Source organism: Rhinopithecus roxellana, chromosome 19, assembly GCF_007565055.1.
Source record: "Rhinopithecus roxellana isolate Shanxi Qingling chromosome 19, ASM756505v1, whole genome shotgun sequence".
NCBI lineage: Eukaryota > Metazoa > Chordata > Mammalia > Primates > Cercopithecidae > Rhinopithecus > Rhinopithecus roxellana.
In genome coordinates this window covers 47,051,383-47,072,850 of record NC_044567.1, presented here as the reverse complement: position 1 = coordinate 47,072,850, position 21,468 = coordinate 47,051,383, and the positions used below count along the sequence as shown (strand labels likewise).

General features: G+C 47.1%; 1 protein-coding gene across 10 annotated transcripts in view; it reads right to left on the bottom strand.

Moving 5' to 3' along the window:
• Positions 1 to 21,468, bottom strand: part of GAS7 (growth arrest specific 7) — a 299,071-nt gene that overhangs the window by 129,170 nt on the left and 148,433 nt on the right. The window contains exons 1-2 of one of the 10 annotated variants that reach the window (XM_030922604.1): positions 3,622 to 3,835; positions 1,297 to 1,434 (exon numbers count right to left, since the gene is read on the bottom strand). The exons of 7 other annotated variants lie outside the window; for them this stretch is intronic. In XM_030922604.1, coding sequence (XP_030778464.1) covers positions 1,297 to 1,404 — 108 coding nt within the window. In that variant the 5' untranslated portion in view covers positions 1,405 to 1,434; positions 3,622 to 3,835. Of the gene's footprint in view, positions 1 to 1,296; positions 1,435 to 3,621; positions 3,992 to 20,276; positions 20,517 to 21,468 lie in introns of those variants that run through there. 2 more of the 10 variants (XM_030922606.1, XM_030922607.1) reach the window with 2 other exon arrangements.

Genomic DNA, 21,468 nt, shown 5'->3' with positions numbered 1-21,468 from the left:
TTTACTCAACCAAATCTGACTTAGAATCAGTGGGAAAGAAAGGCTTGTCTGAGATACCAACAAAGCAAAGCGATGTAGCAAAAATTGGAAATGGAATGCATGCCCAAATCAGGGTATGTGACAGTGCACAGGACCTCAGGTCTGTACGGGGAGGCTGAACAGTTGGGATTCTCTTCCCCTTTGCCACAGGTCACTGTTACGGCCAATGAATGCTGAAAAGTTCCTATTTGTCAAAGGAAGGAGCTGGGATAGACTTCAGTACTTCTGTCTTCGTCCTAAAGATTAATGATCTTGAAATACATCCTAGGTTTTCTATGCTTGTTGATATTTATAATACCACTTGTCCTGACCTAGAAAACACTTTTGAAAGATATTCTGTGGATTATTCACCTAAGACACTCCTTAGGAAGTTCCTGGTAGGGTGAGGGTCCCTCTACAGGATCACTGGTCAACTTCCCTTTGCAGAGGAAAAAGCCTGGGAATGAGAGAGAGAGAGAGAGAGAGACAGACAGAGAGAGAGAGACTACGTAATATCCTCCCTAGCCTTCCTTTAGTATTAAGTTGCAAAGCCCCAAAATGCTTTATATGTCATTGTTTTGGGAACTTTCTAAAGTTAAGACTTCTGAGGAAAACCCCAGAACCAAATTCACCAAGCATCCTATTGCATTCAAAATGGATCTAAGTTCAGAAGCAAGGGAGAGAGTCCAAAGCTGCAGCTCGATCAGTAACAGATTCGGTATCTCATGTAAAGCAGCCTGCTCACCAGAAAGAAACTTCAAACACAAGTGACACAGCTGCTGCCCGCAGATGAACCGGGGGCAAAAGCGGGCTTCCTCGGGGAGTTAGTGCTGTTGTAAAGGAAGGCGGACTGGAGCTCATTATGGTATAAGGGTAGGTGCTTCTGACGGCCTGCCTGCACCTGTGATCCAGCTAGCCGGGCTTTGTGGCCGCTAGTTGCTGGCTGGAGTGGCCCGCAACCACTAAAAGAAAATGCAAGCAGCTCATTTTCCCACCAAAGAGACTCATTCCACGGACTGCAGTGCCTATGGCCTGTGCTCCAAGTGATTCTAATCAAAGACTTCTGACTCCGAGAGATGGTTCCTGATGAGGTCTGAACCCTGAGCACTGGAGGGAAATGAAGTCTAATAAGGGCTGGAACTGTTTCCAAGTCTCACTAAGGGGTGCAATTCTCACCAACCTGATTCGATGAACATTTCTGGAGCTGCTGCCGCTGGCGCATATAAAGCAGGCAAATGGTGACAGCCAACGGCCTTGCTATTGAGGTGTGAGACCTACCACTGCTCTGTGCCACCATGCGAGGAACACAGGATGGGAATCCGGGCTGGAGTACCAGCCCCAAAGCTGCAGCAGTCTTGCTGGAAGATCTTGAGCAACCTCTTTCATCTCTGCTGGGAGGCCTCAATTTCTTCATCTCTAAAACACGGAAGTTGGACCAGATGGTCTCCAAGGGCTTTCGTATATATATATAGTTAATAATTCTTTTTTTTTTTTTTTTTTTTTTTTGAGACAGAGTCTCGCTCTGTCACCCAGGCTGGAGTGCAGTGGTGTGATCTCAGCTCACTGCAACCTAAGTCTCCCAGGTTCAAGCGATTCTCCTCTCTCAGCCTCCCAAGTAGCCGGGATTACAGGCACCCATCACCACACCCGGCTAATTTTTGTATTTTTAGTAGAGACGGGGTTTCACCATGTTGACCAGGCTGGTCTCAAACTCCTGACCTCAGGCGATCCGCCCGCCTTGGCCTCCCAAAGTGCTGGGACTACAGGCATGAGCCACCGCGCCTGGTCCAATAATTCTAGATGTCAGCATTAGTATATATGTTTTAAGGACATGCCATTTTAATAGGAGAAAAAAAGTCACATTCAAGTGTAGACATGGGCATCATGTCTAGGAGGCATCTGACTGTTCCTGAAACGTGGCGCTGTGCCCCAAACACCGAGAATCCCACCTTACCACACCCCAGATTCTGTGCTCCCACCTCTCACCACACTGAGTTCTGTCCTGATGCATCCACCTCTTCCCTGTCACTCCCCCGAGCCACGTGAGTGGTCTCAGCTCTATTTGCCTAGCAACTGGAATCCTGGGCTTCTGTCTCTGCATCACCCCAGATGCACCAAAGGCAGGTTCCAGTGGAATTTTTCTGGGCCTGTTAGCAGTTAGCACTTCTGGCTGACTGCTCACATTACACCCCAAACGCACAGTCCACTTCAGCTTGGGGGCAGCCCACCGACAGCCTCTGCACCCCACATGCCCTTTACCCAAGAGCTTGACTTCGGCTCTTCCCAGCTCCTCGCATGCCCTTCAGTGTTCTTCTCTGCTAATCCCTCCATCCCCATGAAGCACCCAGCCACAACCCACAAACAGGCCTGGCAGAACTCTCAGTGCTCTACCATCAGACCCAAGGCAGCCACATCTTGGTCAGAACTTGAGTGATTGGTCTGGGTTCCTCACAGGAGCAAATCTCCAAGTGTGGTCCCTGCACCAGTAGCATGAAGTCCTCTGGGATCTGACTATCAGTGCAGAGCCCCAGGCCCTGCCCCAGCACCGGATCTTACATTGTAAAGATCCCCAGGTGGTTTAGATGCATGGTAACCTTTGAGAAGCGCTGCTGTGGACTGTCCTAGGTCAACTAACCCGTTAGAGGACGCTCCTGGATAACAAGCACCGTCTCCCTTCCCCTGGCACTGTAGGAACAGGAAGCCATGCCAGAATCAGGGATGCTGACTGGCCCAGGGAGGTGGGAGAGCGCATCCTGGAGGGAGACCACGTGCCAAAACAGGCTAGCCTTTCCATGCAAACTGGATTTCTCACAGCTGTACAGAGCCTCAAGAGAGTGATCACCACTCTCTTGGAGGTCCTACTTTGCAAAGAAAGAAGATGGATGCGTAACTTGTGGGGGTGGAAAGACTTGTGAAACAAGGCTGTTGTACCGCTAAGTATTGGAAGAGTTTCCATCATCACTGTTGCAGCCTCCACCACCAAACTGGAAAGATGTTTCAGCCAAGCCTGGAAGCACAGTGCATTACTGGGCAGGTACTTCTGCTAGAGAGGCATGACCGCAGGAGCTCCCCCTTACCTTCATAAAGCATTATAGTCCTCAAATGGCTTTTGCCTTGTAGTGTCCCAGCTAGAACTGGGCCATGGGGTAAAAGCCCGATCAGTGGGCAGAAGCCAAGTTTCTTACTTGGAAAAAGTTACATGAAGGAAGCAAGGTTTGGGCTCCACTAAAATCACGTCGCCACTCTGCTTCTCCATCCCACAGCTCCAACTACAAAACTGCTCCCCAGGTAACCAGGAGAGCCAAGACTCCCTTTCTCTCCAAGACATCCTTCATCAATCTTTCTCCTCCTCCCATCTGCTTTTCCTGATTTCTCACACAATGACCCATGTCTTTTTTTTTTTTTTTTCCTCCCTGCTCATGCCTTGGATCTGTGAAAGGTGCCCCCTAGCACACCGGGTCCCCAGACAACCACAGCTCAGCAGTGAGACCCCAAATCTCAGTTTTCAGAGCTGCCTCTTTGCTATGGTGAAGTCATTTTAGGGACATGCAGAGAAAAGCAAACTGGAGCGTACATCTGCAGGCAAGAAAAATCAATTCTTACCATCAGAGAGCAGCTAGTCTTCTCTGGGGGCTGCTACCTCAGAGGAGAGTCTTGGGTTCTGCCTGAAGCCCTCAGACTCAGTGCCGAGACTCTGCCGGCTTCCTCTCCATGGCAGCCTCTGCGGGAAATGAAGCTGAGGCAAGTCGCTAGCCCAGGGCCAGTGCTCTGGGCACCCCAGAGGAGGTTCCTGTGGCTTTGCTCATTGCTGTTCTTTCACAAAGAACCCACTACATTGCACAGTTCCTTCCAAATCCGCTCCAGTGCTTGCTGGGAAATCAACAACTCGTCCTGGACTTTCCAGATGCAATGTTTCTGGAGACCTTCTTTTTTATTTTTTTCTTCACTCCCCCTCTTTTTCCCCTTTCTCAGCTAAAAAACGTTGGCTAAGGTCACAACAAACAATGGCCAAGCTTGTGTCACTGACCAGATGCCTCCCACCCCCAGGCCTGTGGACAAGGGTAGCTTTGTTCACTGTGTTTTAGGCGGGACTTCCTGGGCCTGCCCAAGCCCTGCTGGGGAATGTTTTGGCCAACTTCTTCTCAACCCTAAGTCATGGCTCTGGCCCTGGCCCCGGCCCCGGCCCCAGCTGTGTGAACCCAAGGCCAGATAAAAGCCCACATAAAAGGAACGGAGAATGTTCCTCCAAAGAACCACTGTGTGGAAAGCTGGTGCTTCCAGAGGGGCGAGATGAAGGTCTCTTGCCTTCACTCTGCCCTCGCCACCACCAAACCTGGACAGCTAACGAACAAAGACAGGGTCACGCGGGGTCTCCACTGAAATGGGCCCGAGGATCACAAAGTCATTACTTACAAGTGGAGAAAGGATTGGACTCCAAGAGCAATACTGTAGCCACCAACTAAATGAGCGTGGGCAGGGGCTTGGATCCTTGGTGAATATATTGGATCATTCCGTTTAGGAAGCTTTCTGGAGCAGCTGACGATTTAGCACTCAAAATGCCGCATATTTCTGTGTTTGCTTTCAGATGCAAACCTTTGGGGTTTTAGGAACTGATTCTTTATATAGAACTAAATACGGTTTTCTAGAGAAACCAAGATCCTGAGGACTGAAGGTTCCCTATTAAGCAAATGGATAAACTTATGTATGAAGAGGTTTCAATACCAGCTCCTTGGGTGGGGGGAAGAAAGTAAGTACTATCGTCTAAGGATGGAGTCAGACCAGAGCTAAGCTGTTGTTTTATTGCTTACTAGCTGCAAGACCCTGGGCAATGGCTCAGGCTTCAATTTCTCCAAGTGCAAAATGCAGATGATCACAATATCTTTCTCAAAAGACTGCTGTGAGAGGTTAAAGGGGATGGGGTGGGGCATCCATGGAAACATTTCACTTAGTGGATGATGTAAATGCTCAATGAAAGCTAGGATTTTTGCTGTTACTACCACCAGTAGCTGAAAGGGTAGGCACTGCAGTTACCCTGGGTCCAAAAAAAAAAAATGTATAGACCGGGCAATAAAAAGCAAATAGCCCAATTTAAAAAATGACCAAAAGACATTCCTCCAAAGAAGATATCAAAATGACCAATAAGCACATGAAAAGACGTTCAACACCACTAATCATCAGGGAAATGCAAATCAAAACTACAGTGAGATATCAGCTCACACCCATTAGGACGGCTTCTTCAAAAAACCAGACAAGACCAGGCACAATGGCTCACGCCTGCAATCCCAGCACTCTGGGAGGCCAAGGCGGGTGGATCACTTGAGGTCAGGAGTTTGAGACCATCCCGGCCAACATGGTGAAATCCTGTCTCTACTAAATATACAAAACTCAGCCAGGCGTGGTGCATGCCTGTAGTCCCAGCTACTTGGGAGACTGAGGCAGGAGAATCCCAGGAGGCAGAGGTTGCAGTGAGCTGGGATCACGCCACTGCATTCCAGCCTGGGCAACAGAGCAAGGCTCTGTCTCAAAACAAACAAATAAACAAACATCAACGAAACAGAAAAGAATAAGTACTAGTAAGGATTGAGAACTGTTGGAACCCTTGTGCCCTGCTGGTGGGAATGTAAAATGGTACAGCCCCTATGGAAAATAGTGTGTTAATTCCTCAAAAAATTAACACAGAACTGCCATATGGTCCAGCAATTCCATTAATAGGTATATACCAAAAAGCACTGAAACAGGGTCCTGAAGGGTGGGTCTTGCTGCCTGTTCATGGCAACATTATTCACAAGAGCCAGAAGGTAGAAACAATCCAAGTCGTGGTAAAATAAACACAATGGAATATTATTCGGCCTTAAGAAGGGCAGTTTTTTTGTTTTTGTTTCTCTTTTTTGCTTTTTTGTGGGTTTTTTTTGAGACGGAGTCTCACTCTGTCAAGCTGGAGTGCAGTGGCGCGATCTCAGCTCACTGCAACCTCCGCCGCCTGGGTTCAAGCGATTCTCCTGCCTCAGCCTCCCAAGTAGCTGGGACTACAGGTGTGCACCACCACGCCCAGCTAATTGTAAGGAAATTTTGACACATGCAACCACGTGGATGAACCTTGAGGACATTATGCTCAGCGCAACAGCCAGACACAAAGGGACAAATACTATTTGCTTCCACCTCTATGAGGCACCTAGAGAAGTCAAATAGACAGTGACAGGTTGCAGAATGGAGGTGACCAGGTGTTGTGGGCAGGGGACGTTGGGAATTAGTGTTTAATGGGTCCAGAGTGTCAGTGGTAGAAGATGGAAGCGTTCTGGAGATTAATGGTGGTGATGATGGCTGCACAACCATGTGTGTATACTCAAAGTCACTGAACTATACATTTAAAAATGATGGAGATGGCCGGGCGCAGTGGCTCAAGCCTGTAATCCCAGCACTTTTGGGAGGCCGAGACGGGCGGATCACAAGGTCAGGAGATCGAGACCATCCTGGCGACCACGGTGAAACCCCGTCTCTACTAAAAAAATACAAAAAAGCTAGCCGGGCGAGGTGGCGGGCGCCTGTAGTCCCAGCTACTCAGGAGGCTGAGGCAGGAGAATGGCGTAAACCCGGGAGGCGGAGCTTGCAGTGAGCTGAGATCCGGCCACTGCACTCCAGCCCAGGCGACAAAGCGAGACTCCATCTCAAAATTAAAAAAAAGAAAAAATGATGGAGATGGTGGATTTCATGTCATGTATATTTTGCCATGATTTAAAAAACAAAACAACAACAACAACAACAACAAACACCTGAGACCCACAGAGATAGTTTAGCTCAAAAGACCCTGTGAACCATAAGCCCATCATGAGATATACCACCTCAGGCTCTCCATGTACACCCAGAGGAAAGCCACCCCAGCTTCTTGGCAATGGTGAACAGCAAGCCCAACTAGAAGACGAGGCTGGGGCCTGGTGAGGTGGCTCACGCCTGTAATCCCAACACTTTGGGAGGCCGAGGTAGGCGGATCATTTGAGGTCAGGAGTTCGAGACCAGTCTGGCCAACATGGCGAAAACCCATCTCTACTAAAAATGCAAAAAATTAGCTGGGTGTGGTGGCACGCACCTGTAAATCCCAGCTACTCACGAGGCTGAGGCAGGAGAATCACTTGAACCCGGGAGGCAGAGGTTGTAGTGGGCTGAGATCATGCCACTGCACTCCTACCTGGATGACAGAGTGAGATGACAGAGTGAGACCCTGTCTCAAAAAAAAAAACAAAAAACAAAAAACAAAAAACCATGAGGCTGGTCACCTATAGCAGGACTCACTCACCATGGTTCATCTTGTGTTCGATCTTGGGGAGACCGAGGTAACACAGCCAGCATTCTAATGTCAATTGAGGGCTTTTCCATTTAGGGGTGTGGCACTCTTGGGCTCCTGAAGGGGGTAACAATGTGCCTCTCCCTTGGATATATCAATTCGTTTCTGCGTCTGCATCCCACCTTCCTGGTCTTTCCTCTTCCATGCCTGACAGCAGGGCTCATCTCTTCCTTGTCAAAGTTACCAATGCGGCTGCTTGAGGGACTCTCCCTCCCTCTCTAATTGCTGGGTTTCAATCTGCTGCAGGAGCGACTGTGAGAATCTTGTACTGAGCACTCACTCTAGGCCAGGTGCTGTTCTATGCTTCACATGTTTCCTATCACTTAATCCTTCTAACAAACCAAAAAGGAAAATTCTATGATCGTCCTCATCTAACAGAGGAAAACGGAGGCTCCTGCGAGAGACTGGGCAGGATGGGTCGGAAGAACAACCCACAGGGGCAATATTCTAGGCCATGGGGCCAGCCTGAGCCAAGGTCAGAGAGAAACCGTGTGGGTAGAGGCTGTGGGGGAAAAGCAGGTGGATCCATTCATTAGAGTTTAAGAGGCATGGGAGGTAAGAAAAATAGTAGCGAAGGATGGCATCAGATCACGGGAGGCCATGAGGACATCAAGAACTAAGAAATTTCGATTCTATAAAGGAGAAGAAACCACTGGTGGATTCTGAGCCAGGGAGAAGTCACAATCAGGGCTGTGGTTTGTAGAAATCCTGATGATACCAGGGTATAAGAAGGTCAAATGTGGCCGGGCGCGGTGGCTCAAGCCTGTAATCCCAGCACTTTGGGAGGCCGAGACGGGCGGATCATGAGGTCAGGAGATCGAGACCATCCTGGCTAACATGATGAAACCCCGTCTCTACTAAAAAATACAAAAAACTAGCCGGGCGAGGTGGTGGGTGCCTGTAGTCCCAGCTACTCGGGAGGCTGAGGCAGGAGAATGGCGGGAACCCGGGAGGCGGAGCTTGCAGTGAGCTGAGATCCGGCCACTGCACTCCAGCCTGGGCAACAGAGCGAGACTCCGTCTCAAAAAAAAAAAAAAAAAAAAAGAAGGTCAAATGTGAGGGAGAAACTAGAGGGAGGAAACTGGCTATAGAATCCCCCCTCCACCTTCTTTCTCTCTCCCCCCTCTCACCCATCATAAAAACAAGACAAAGGCAATGCTCAAGCCTACACTTGCAAAATGGTCCCCAACCAGCCATGAAAAGGAGGCGAGAGCATCACATCCAGCGGTGGGGAGTCCCCCACCGGAAGCTGAGTTATTTGCATCTTCTCTCTGCAATGTGGGAGGAGAGGCCGGGTGACGAATCCACACACTCGTTTTTGAGGTCAGGCATGCTCCAGAAATAGACAGGACCAAGGTACTTTTCTGTTCTTGGAGATGGGCTCTCGCCCATAAGAAGGTAAAAGCAGGCCGGGCACGGTGGCTCACGCCTGCAATCCCAACACTTTGGGAGGCCGAGGCAGGTGGATGACCTGAGGTCAGGAGTTTGAGACCAGCATGGCCAACATGGTGAAATCCCATCTCTACTAAAAATACAAAAATTAGCCAGGCGTGGTGGTGCATGCCTGTAATCTCAGCTACTAGGGAGGCTGAGACAGAAGAATGAACTCGGGAGGCGGAGGTTGCAGTGAGCTGAGATCGCGCCGCTGCACTCCAGCCTTGGTAACAGAGAAAGACACTGTCTCAAAAAAACAAAAACAAAAACAAAAAAAACCTTCATTTGAACCTAGATGGCCAAGACCTTCACCTTCAGTCCTTTCATGTTTGCGGAATTAAAATGGCCATGAAAGCTTTCATAGCCTGTGACTCCTCAGTTTTGTAATAGCAAAGAGGGGACAGTTTTGAGGCTGTTAAACATTAACAGCTGTCCCCGACACCACTTTGACAGTGTATCACACAGATGAACAGATACAATCACAGGCACCAATGCATCACTCCAGGCAACACACAGAAATCACTGTCATTGCAAATCCCAGCAGGGCCCCCAGCCAAGGGCAAGGGACCTTTCCGGGCCATTACAAACCAGGAGGCTGATCTGCTCTGACCTGACCTCAGCAGAACACACTAGTCCTACAGACATTTAATTCTTTAGGATTCCCCAAAGTTAATCTCTCAGAGTATGTAAGACTCACGAATACATTCTAAGGGTTTATGGCTTGGGTCCATCCTAGCATCTCCTTCCAGAAGTCACTTTGGTTTTCCTTTATTAACCATCCTTAGTGATTGGCGTTGGCTGTGAAAAACACGCTACTGGTCTCTCCTTCTGGCCTCTGCAAACAGATAGCTTGCTACCTATGGAGCCACACGTACGAATGGCAGACAGCAGAGAATCCGTGATCCCAAAGCAAAAAGACTGACGATCATGTCCACCAAGCTAAGTTTTCCTGAGTTCAACGGCATCAGATGAGACCAACCCTCTTATTACTTTTTGTTTCAGTCAAGTTGAAAACTGTCAGCCAAAATAGGCTTTATTTGCTGTAGGCCCTTGTCCTCCATAGGATGAATTGGGTTGTCTTTAAAATGATAGATAATAGGCTGGGCACAGTGGTGGCTCATGCCTGTAATCCCAGCACGATGGGAGGCCAAGGCGGGCAGCTCACGAGGTCAGGAGTTCAAAACCAGCCTGGCCAATATTGTGAAATCCTGTCTCTACTAAAAATACGAAAATTACCTGGGCATGGTGGCATGCACCTGTAGTCCCAGCTACTTGGGAAGCTGAGGCAGTAGAATTTCTTGAACCCGGGAGGCAGAGGTTGCAGTGAGCTGAGATCGTGCCACTGCACTCCAGCCTGGGTGACAGAGTGAGACTCCGTCAAAAAAAAAAGATAATTAATGAGAAAGCACATCTGGGTAGGGTGATGACTCACTTTTTGTAAAGGTTTCACAGTCATGAACGGAAAAATTATTCATCAGCCTAAGCAGTCTCCAGGGTAAAGGGTCTCAGGGATGCCCCCGTCTTCCATACGTGGCCCCCTGTCTGCATGATCAATCAACTAACGGTTACTAACTACCCTTTCCTGAATCCTGTGTGGGATGCAGGCAGGTATTGTATGTAGGACCTAACTCCTAAAATTCGGAAGCTAAGTCACAAACATGGGCAAAAAAAAGGACTAAGTATCAAAGGAGTCTGCAATAGTGCCAAATGCTATATGATAAGCTGGCAGACAATAAGAGCTTTCAGAATCCAGAGGAGGGCGAGGTCACTTTTGGCTGGGATGGTCCAGGGAGGCTTCCCAAAAGATAAAGAACTTGCCTCACAGCAGGGATAAAAAATAAGGGCTTGACGGGAGCCCAAGGAACATGATGTACGAAGCAGAATAAGGTCTGATAAAGGATGGGACATAGGGAAACGAGAGACAGTAAAGTTGATTCAGAAGGAAATGACAGAAGTTTGAACCAGTAACCTGAAGAGATGTGGCTATGGTGAGAGCCAGTTTGGGGGCGTGCAGTAGAGTCTGTTGGCCATAGATCCAAGTTCAAAGTGTTCAGTGGGGAGTAGGGGTAAGTATGGCCCTGGGCACGTGGAGTTGGAGGCATGTGCTCAGAGATGGTGGGGAGATCTTACAGGCTGACTAGCAGTTCACAGAGAAAGAAAGGACCTTGAGCTGAACCTTGGGGCATGCTCTTGCCTAAGCAGTGGGAGAAGAAATTCTTCCCCAGCATGCCTCAGGCCCAATCCCTCCCTCTCCTGTGCCTTTCATTAGGGCATGCAACACCCTCAGGGCCCCTCTCCAAGACTCTCAAAGGCAAGAACCAGGTCTTCATCTTTTTCGCCTCTAACCAGACTAGTGCCCAACACTCGGGGACTACATGGGAAATAAACCGTGTGAGTTTAGAGAATCAGGCACAGAAACCAAATGAGGAGGGGGGATACAAGAAGAAATAAGTACAGCTGACCCTTGAACAACAGGGGGGTTTAGAGGTGCTAACCCCGACCTCCCCATGCAGTTGAAAATCTGTACATAACTTTTGACTCCCCCAAAAGTTAACTACTAACAGCCTACTGTTGACTGGAAGTCTTAGCAATAACCCAAACAGTTGATTAACGTGTATTCTGCACGTTATCCGTATTACAGACTTTATTCCTAAAGTAAGCTAGAGAAAAATACAACGCTAAGAAAATCATAAGGGGTCAGGCACAGTAGCTCACGCCTGTAATCCCAACCCCTTGGGAGGCTGAGGTGGGAGGATCACTTGAGCCCAGGAGTTCGAGACCAGCCTGGGCAGTCTGGTGAGTGAGACCCCATCTCTATAAAAATAAATACAAATAAAAAATAAAAATAAATTAACCTGGCACGGTGCACACCTGTAGACCCAGCTACTAGGCAGGCTGAGGCAAGAGTATCCTTGAACCCTGGAAGTTGAGGCTGCAGTGAGCCAAGATTACTCCACTGCATTCCAGCCTGGGCAACAGAGTGAGACTGTCTCTAAATAAATAAATAATAAATAAAACCGTAAGAAAGGGAAAATACACCTATAGTACTGTACCGTATTTACTGATCCCATAAGTTTACATCATCTGTTTACAAGATGAATCCTTTGAAATGGTGGCAACTGCAGCTGCAGACCTCAATCGACGGTACCTGACAAGCAACTGAACTTTTTCTTGTAATGTCAGGACTTTTCTCTGCTTCTGGGAAATGCTTCCAGCATCACTAGTGGCATACTCTATAGGTCCCATGGTGTTATTCGAGGCTTATGGCATTGCACTAAACATGATGAAAAATACATAGAACAGTGAGGGCTCACATTTTACTGCAATACCCAATTTACTGGAGTGATGAACTGTTCATCCAGGGCTTATCAGCATCACATGGCGTTTGAAGCTGATACTCTCAACACCTGAGCTCACTGCAATACCAACTAGGGGTGGCCACCAAATTACTACAGTATAGACTATGGCTAGTTTTATGCAGTTATGATTAATACTACATCTTTGCCTTTGTTTACATTTTGCTTAAATGTGAATGGTGCCATATACAGTCTGAATGTTTGTGTAGGTAAAATTTTTAAAAATTTTAACTTTCTGTAGATTTGTATGTATTTTATGGGAGTAAATGATAAACTAGTATCGAATATATTTTATGCATTCATGGCATGTCTAACATTTTCTTAATTCTTTTGATATTTCTAGACTAGGTAGTCTGTCTTCAATTTTTTTCAAATGGTCACAAATCTCCAAAGATGTTTTCCAATATAATAATTGGAAAGAATCCACGTATAAGTAGATCTGTGCAGTTCAAATCCATTGTCTGAGGGTCAACTGTAGTTAAGAGTGTCTGGCCGGGCGCAGTGGCTCATGCCTGTAATCCCAGCACTTTGGGAGGCCGAGACGGGCAGATCACGAGGTCAGGAGATAGAGATCATCCTGGCTAACACGGTGAAACCCCATCTCTACTAAAAATACAAAAAATTAGCCGGGCGTGGTGGTGGGCACCTGTAATCCCAACTACTTGGGAGGCTGAGACAGGAGAATCACTTGAACCTGGGAGGTTGCAGTGAGCCAAGATCGTGCCACTGCACTCCAGCCTGGGTGATAGAGCGAGACTCCGTCTCAAAAAAAAAGTGTCCAAGTGAGATGCCAAAGAAAATGCTCACTGAATACAGAGTGGCTGTGTTTCATTTATCTTGGAAAGAGAAATATGGAAGAGTGATGGGTGTAGACTTGGATCACAGGCACACAAGGAGCTATGAGCATAGGACGCAAAGGGAAGCAAGATCTTTAGGTAAGATGCCATTAAAGAAGAGAACAAGAAAGAGGACAGGCCACAGACTGTGGCGGGCTCCAGACCAAGGGCTGTGCTGGGCAGAGGGCTCCCGTGAGGTGACTACAGCCAGTTTCTTGTACACATCATGGTAGAGCCTTAGGACCCTTATAAAATTTCTATGGGTCCCACCCCACAGAAGATTCCTAGTATCGGCCGGGCGCAGTAGCTCACGCCTATAATCCCAGCATTTTGGGAGGCCAAGGCAGGTGGATCACCTGAAGTCAGGAGTTCAAGGCCCGCCTGGCCAATATGATGAAACTCCGTCTCTACTAAAAATATAAAAATTAGCCGGGTGTGGTGGCATGCACCTGCAATCCCAGCTACTCGGGAGGCTGAGACAGGAGAATCGCTGGAACCCAGGAGACAGAGGTTACAGTGAGCTGAGATCACGCCACTGCACTCCAGCCTGGGCAACAGAGTGAGACTCCATCTCAAAAAAAAAAATTTCCCAGTATCAAGTGGACATATCAGAAATGGCACCCAGTTGAAAAGGCCTCCAAACAGCCCTGATTCTAAGGGATCCCATAGCTTGGTTTCCCCTTCCTGCAGCCATTCATATCCCACTGTGACACCTCGCTCCATCCATCACTATGTACCAGCTGCACTATTATTTACTCAGTAATTTTTTCGAAGTGACTTATATCCCACTGAAACGTAGCCTGGCCCTAAGCAATAATATCTGTGAAATCACAGATTTGATTTGGTTTGGGTTTCTTTCTACTACACACTAAAATAAATATAACTTTAAAACTGCCATCTCCACATGATCTAAAATTATCTCACGGATCCTTAGTTAGAAACTCGGCACACTTTGAGAAACACTGTCTCTGGTTACACATCAAGTCACCATGCAGCATCCACAAAGTGGTTCCAGAGATTCTTTTTTTTTTTTTTTTTTTTTTTTTGAGACGGAGTCTCGCTCTGTTGCCCAGGCTGGAGTGCAGTGGCCAGATCTCAGCTCACTGCAAGCTCCACCTCCCGGGTTTACGGCATTCTCCTGCCTCAGCCTCCCGAGTAGCTAGGACCACAGGTGCCCGCCACCTCGTCGGCTAGGTTTTTGTATTTTTTAGTAGAGACGGGGTTTCACCGTGTTAGCCAGGATGGTCACGATCTCCTGACCTCGTGATCCGCCCGTCTTGGCCTCCCAAAGTGCTAGAATTACAGGCTTGAGCCACTGCGCCTGGCCGATTCTTTTTTTTTTTTAATCCAGAAAATCAAACCTGAATTCTCTACTGACCACGTCCCCACAATGACAGAACATGGTACCCGGTGTGTGCCTGAATTTCTGGGAGATTAAGAGCATGGTAAAAGGAGAGGCAGGGGACTTCCCTGTAAGAAGCATCTGACAGCTGCCCCAGGACACTGCCTATCAAACCAGCAATAAGAGGAAAAGAAAAGGAAACAACTCATTCAATCTTAAAAACAAAATCCAAAAATGACAAACAGAATCAGAGGAAAAAAAAAAAAACCCAAGAACCAGGAGGCCAATGAAGGAAATGCAGAAAATCTTGAAATCCACTGGGCGCGGTGGCTCACGCCTGTCATCCCAGCACTCTGCGAGGCCAAGGCAGGCAGATCACGAGGTGAGGAGTTCCAGACCAGCCTGGCCAACATAGTGAAACCTCATCTCTACTAAAAATACAAAAATTAGCGTGGCACGGTGGTGGGCACCTGTCATTCCAGCTGCTCGGGAGGCTGAGGCAGGAGAATCGCTTGAACCTGGGAGTCGGAGGTTGCAGTGAGCTGAGATCGTGCCACTGCACTCCAGCCTGGGTGACACAGTAAGACTGTCTCAAAAAAAAAAAAAAAAAAAAAGAAAGAAAGAAAAAAAAAATATTGCAAACCAAGATGAGTTGTAAAAGGGATGAAATAAGACTTCACACCTTCACCACTCTCTGCCCGTAATCTGAGCTGCACTTCATGCCTCTGCCACCCCCTGTCTCTAATTTGAGATGCAGGATTTGCACTGACCTCAACACTGAGCAGCCAGCCCTCTCCTCTCAGCACAGATGCCATCTGAGAGGACTGCCCATCATCCATTTACGTACAGCAATTCCCAGAAAACAAGAGAGCAGGAAGTGCAGGGTAGAACAAGGGGCGTGGGAGGGGTGCTCACAGTTCAGAGAGGTACGGATGCTACAGTCCAAGCCCAGCCAATGCCCTGGCTGTAGGGCATTGAGAAGAGATCCTGGGAACTGTGAGTTTTCATGTTCTCCATCAATTCAGAGTATCACAGAACCAGGTAGTAACGTGACAGGTCACCAGGCAAAGGCCAACCGGAAAACAGAAACTGGACTGGGGGATGGGTGTATCATCGAACCTACAGGCAGGTAGCTGTGAGGGGGAGTCAACCTTCCCCAAAGCCGACAGTGTGCCAAGGCTGGTGACAGTCAATACTTTCTGTTGGTACATGTCACATTTACATAGATCCTGCCATGTTCAAGAATGCATAAAGAAAGAGGGGAAATATGCAAAATCAGGGTGAGGAAACACCATCCTGAAAGCACAAAGGAAGAGCACGTCTCAGAAAATCATTCGGAAGAAAAACTATCAGGAAACTGCCAGAATGTAAGAAGCTGTGATTCCTTTGAAAGAGGAACAGTAAATAGTAACAGAAAAAAAAAAAAAGCAGTTCATAAAAAGGATGACAAAGAAGACAGTGGATGAGGTGAGGATTACATAAAAATTGCTCATTTAAATCCATATTTAGTTGTAGTTGTGGATAACTGCAAACATAAACATTTAAATCAGTGACTTGAGGGGCTAACAAGGAAAAGTGTCCCCAAATTGCAAAGGACAAAAAGCAAGGAAATCAAGAGTCTACATAACACACATGTTTAAGAAGTATTCCATTATTAAAGACTAGAATAAATAGGTTAAAATTAATAACCAATTGCAATTAAAATTAATAATCTATTAATAATAAAATTAATAATCAATTGCAAAAATAAAAAATCATGCATATAGGCTGGGTGCGGTGGCTCACACCTGTAATCCCAGCACTTTGGGAGGCCGAAGTGGGGAGATCACTTGGGGTCAGAAGTTCAAGGCTAGCCTGGTGAACATGTTGAAACCCTGTCTCTATTAAAAATACAAAAATTAGCCAGGCATGGTGGTGCACACCTGTAATCCCAGCTACTTGGGAGACTGAGGCAGGAGAACTGCTTGAACCTGGGAGGCAGAGGTTGCAGTGAGTGGTGATCATGCCATTGCAACCTCACACCATTGCAACTGTGCCTGGGCGACAAAGCAGAACTTCGTCTCAGGAAAAAAAAAAAAAAAATCCATATAAACAGGCAAAAAGAGAAAGGGTTACCCAGGAAACCAGATTTTCCTCAGACTTCTCCTCTACCCTACTAATGGCTACAGAGCTCTTTCTACTAGAATAAAAGCTCCATACAGCAGGGATTTTGTTTTGCTCCCTTCTCTATCGTGGTACACATAGGGCCTGGCATCATCCCTTGGAAAATGCTAGAAGACAAACCCCACTGAGTTTAAAGCTTCACAGGGTACAGTCATTGTTATGTCCATTGCTGTGGGTATTCAATAAATATTTGTTGAAGCTAAACTGCAAATATGAATTTGTATCCAAAACTTTGTAATTCAAGACATACAAATCCATCAAGTTGTAAGATATTTCATATGAAAGAAATAGGAAGGTTGTCTTACAGGCATGCGAGTGAGGACACCACCCCCTTACCCTCCAGGCACTGAGAGAAAATTAGGAAGATAACACAGCCATGGGGAAGTAATAATACAAATGCAACGCATGCGTAAGTCATTTCTTGCTCAGTATAGACAAACTCCCACTGCAAAAATCCAGTGAACTGTGTGCTGCCTGGTGGATTTTCCAGCTCACTGGGGGTGAAAATTAGTGCCTGAGTATTTCATTCCCTTCCTTTTCTGCTCCTGTCCATCCCAGAACCAGGATACAAGTTTCTCCTACAAGGCCAGTGCAGATGAAACATTGGGCCATGTGTAAGGAGCACGCATAACTGATATTCCCTTTCTGTCCAGGCACATGCCAACAATGGGGACTATTCAAGCTTTAGGGACACTGTGCTGGGAGGATCCACAAACAAGAAGTCTTTGTTTTTCATCTCCACCAAAACAACACTGTGCTATGTAAGGCACCACAGTGGCCATTTTCTTTGCCATGGAACTTCAGTCTTGATTTTCTGCATGTTAAAAACTCATATTGAATGGACCAAGTCTTGTTTTCTTCTTTAAATCGGGTAAGACCAATAAACCACCCAGTGGCAATGCTCTGTGTCATCAGAACCCTCTTTATGTCATCCTCCAAGAGCTGTCCCTGCTTTAGAAATCAAAGTATGCGATATGATCTCAATATGGAAAATAGCAGTCCCTCACCAAAAGGAAGCACTAAAGAAAGACACGAACACATTAACAAAAGCTTATGTGTGTATTGGGGGATCCTCTGGTTGCTTCAATTCTATTTCTTTCACCAATTTTAAAATTTTACTTTATTTAAAAATAAGTTTTTGATTTTAAAACGTGTTTTGAAATTATCTTTTTTTTTGAGACGGAGTCTCGCTCTGTCGTCCAGGCTGGAGTGCAGTGGCGGGATCTCGGCTCACTGCAAGCTCCGCCTCCCGGGTTCACACCCTTCTCCTGCCTCAGCCTCCTGAGTAGCTGGGACTATAGGCGCCCGCCACCACGACTGGCTAATTTTTTGTATTTTTAGTACAGACAGGGTTTCACTGTGTTAGCCAGGCTGGTCTCCATCTCCTGACCTTGTGATCTGCCCACCTCGGCCTCCCAAAGCACTGGGATTACAGGCGGGAGCCACCGCGCCCGGACTGAAATTACTTTCACAATCAGCAAGTCATCATATACAATCCTAAATATAATACATGATCCCAGTTGTGGAGAAAAATATACACAGCATAAGAAAGAATGCCCCTAATTATTTTCTTATTTCTGTTTTTCTATATTTTCCATGTTTTCTATAATGAGCATATTAATTTTAATACCTTTTTTAAATTCTAAGCTTATTTTCTATTATCAGCTAGTACATGAATATCACCTTACTAAAAATATTTAAACAAGTCCAATAAAACCCTCCTTGACATACCCCATCACACCTGACATCCCCTAAAATGACCACTATTTATCAGGTAAGGTTTTAGGGTTTATTGTATTATCTTTCAAATGGCAAGACAATTGGCGTGGCGGGGGTTATCTTTAAGAAAACAAAGACTAAATGACTTTCTCAACCAATGCAAGGCTAACACAAAAATTAGAGACGGAATGCACCTTAGTAATCATCTGATCACATCTCACCATTTTACAGGTTGGCAAACGGAGGCCCAGAGACAGAGACTGGACACCGAGTCTCCCCAGTACCCACATGGAGTCCTCTCTTTGCCCTCGGACTGCCCTAAACCTGGGTGCAGATGTCACCCCCATGACTAGAGGGCTAGCGCATAGTCAGATGGCACAGCAGAACCAAGGCCCCATTCAGGACCACTCCCCAAGCCGATCTCCACACTGCTGGGAAAGGTGACCCTCTCCGTCAGGCCCAGCTCTCTTCTGCTCAAGCACAAGCTACTTCCCGTCTGTTAGCAGCCAGGCAGACCTCATGAAAGGAAGGGCCCAGGGAGGAAACATCTGTGTATACAAGAGGGGTGAAGTCATAAGCCCTCTTGACTTTCCCTTTTGGCAAATCCTCTTCTGCCTAATTTTTTTTCCCCTCCATCATTGAGATGCAAAGCTCCATTCAAACAAGGGGGCCTGGAAGACTCCAGCAGCTTCTAGAAACCAAAACTTCCATTCTGCTACAGAGATTCTCAAAAGAAGGTATGTATTGTTGCACTGGGGTGTGGGCGGGGCTGAGAACAGAAGATATATGCCCCGCAAACCACTCAGTTGACCACAGACATCCTTGTGTTTACCCCTAAACCCAGCTTCTGCCCTTCAGCCAAGCAGAGAGGAAGCTCAAATGCAGGTTCCACAGCTTCTCAGTCACATAACCTTAGCCAAGGCACTTCACCTCTACAAACCTCATCTTTCTTCTTTTCCACACAGGAAAACGCAGATGCCACCACCTACTTCACAGAATTTTTGCAGGGATTAAATAAGAGAGTAGAAACAATGGTAGGTATATATCAGCTTCGTCCCATACTTTCCCATCCCCTTGAGAAAAGCCATCAACTGAGGTCACCAACGCTGAGTCATTCGTGTTGCACAGACTTTCCCAGCAGCCCGGCTAAACTCTCCAGAATGACACCTTCTAACCGTTCTGACATAGACTGAGCTAATGGAAAAAACGAGAGAAAGAGCACGTGAATGACAAGACTAGACATTCAAAGAACCATCAGAATGGGTTCTCATCAATGGCTTTGTGGGCCTAGAGCCCTCCGAGTAAATACATTTGGAAAAGATGTGGTTTCTTGGCTCGCATGGACTGTCTGCTAAAGTAACTAAAGCCATTAGACAGAGAGAAAGCTGAAGGACACCCACCAGTAAAACTCACAGGGTGGAGAACACACGCAAGTCCACCAGGGCTACAACCATGGAAAGCTGCTGGGGTTAATGAAAACAAGACCCAGAAACAAACATGGTCCTTGGCCAAGAACTGCAAACAAACGAGTGCAAGACCCTGGCAAGCTTCTGAAAATGGTTGCATATGCCTTCATCTGAACACTCTTGCCATGGGCAAGGACACTCCAAGAAAATATTGTACCCCAGATCGATCGCTCAAGCTCCCAGAAATGAGACAGGTTGGATAACAGGCAAGAAAAATGAGCTGTTTCCCTTTTTCCCCAGCATTGGATATCCGCAAAATCAATTTCACTGCCTTTATCTCACCATTAGATCTTATCTTTTTGTTGTTTTTTAGTAGCTAAAGGACTACTGTGGACCAGTAACTTGATATACAGTAGTTTATTTGACCCTTATAAAAACCCTGGTAGGGAAGTCTTTATTTTCATTTTATAATTGGGCTAGCTTGAACCCAGTGGTCTGTCTCCAAGGCTAGTGCTAATTCCATCTCACCCCACACTGTCCCCCGATTCCTTCATCTACAATCATAGAAAGCTGATAGGCTGAATGAAAACGAGCCCTAGAAACAAACATGGTCCCTGACCAAGAACTGCAAAAGGCAGTTCCCAAAACCGTTTCCCATCGTACCTGAGGCTCCTCCACGGTGTCTAGAAATCCGATATGCAAAGGTAAATCCTCCAGGGTGGAAGTTACAGTCGAAGCCATGACCTGCCAAGGCCTTGAACAATTGTCAAATTGATAATCAGGGAGAAGGTAACAGCAGATTGCCTGTGGGGAGCCTCATTAACTGGTGGGAGGGTCCCAATGGGGAGAAACAGGACTAAGAGGGTGGGTAGGAAACGACCAAGAGAAGCATCTTCACAGCAAAGAGCCCTGACCAGCACCCCTGAGTGAAATGATACCCTAGAAGGATGCCAACTGAGTGTCACACACTGCGTAGCTGTGAGCAGTTTTTTCAGCTGGCAGAGCTGGGAGCCCCAGAAGGCAGCCCCTGTCCACTCATGCAGAGCAAGTGGTACAGGCTGCCACAGGCTCCGTCCTCACCCTGACGCACTCACGCTCAGTCACCGGAAAGCCCCTCCTGTGTAGGCTGAATTCTGGAAGCCTGGGTTCAACTCTCCAACCCAGAAGGGGATCCACCTTGCTCTGTCTAGTGGGCCAAGCTCCTCATTTTGGGGCTGTCTCCTGGGCAACTGAGCCCCCGCCCATGCCCAGCTTCTCCTCCCCTGTGCATAGCCACACTTCACCCCCGCAGCGGCTCTCCTTTGGGTGGCCTGCGATGAGTGGCCTTCATCCCTTACGCGTGGGAGCTCCTTGAGAACAATTATGTCCTACTCAAATCCATCCCCAGGCACAGAAAATGTACACAATAAACACACATTGGCTAGATGGAGTTCTTCATGGTCTCTGAGTAGGGTTTTCAGCTCACGTAGAAAGTAAGTTTCTTACTTTCTTGGGGTCACCCGGGCACCAAGGCGGGGGAAGAGCGGGAACCCAGAAGGCAGAGACAAAAGCGCTGCCTATACATTTATCTATTTTATCCTAGGAGGGGTCTGGGCTACTTAAATGCTCTCAGGAGTCCCCAAACCACAAATGAATAAAACGGACTGAGTGGAAAAGATCATCAATGACTTTGCAGGCCTAGGGCCCTCCAAGTAAATACATTTAGAAAAGACGTGGTTTCTTGGTTCACGTGGACTGTCCACTAAAGTAACTAAAGCCATTAGAGAGAAAGCTGAAGGAGGCCAAGCGATCTTCTATGAAAACAGCAGTCTGAGTTACCAATGCTATATCTGAAATGTACATACGTGGCTGGCTC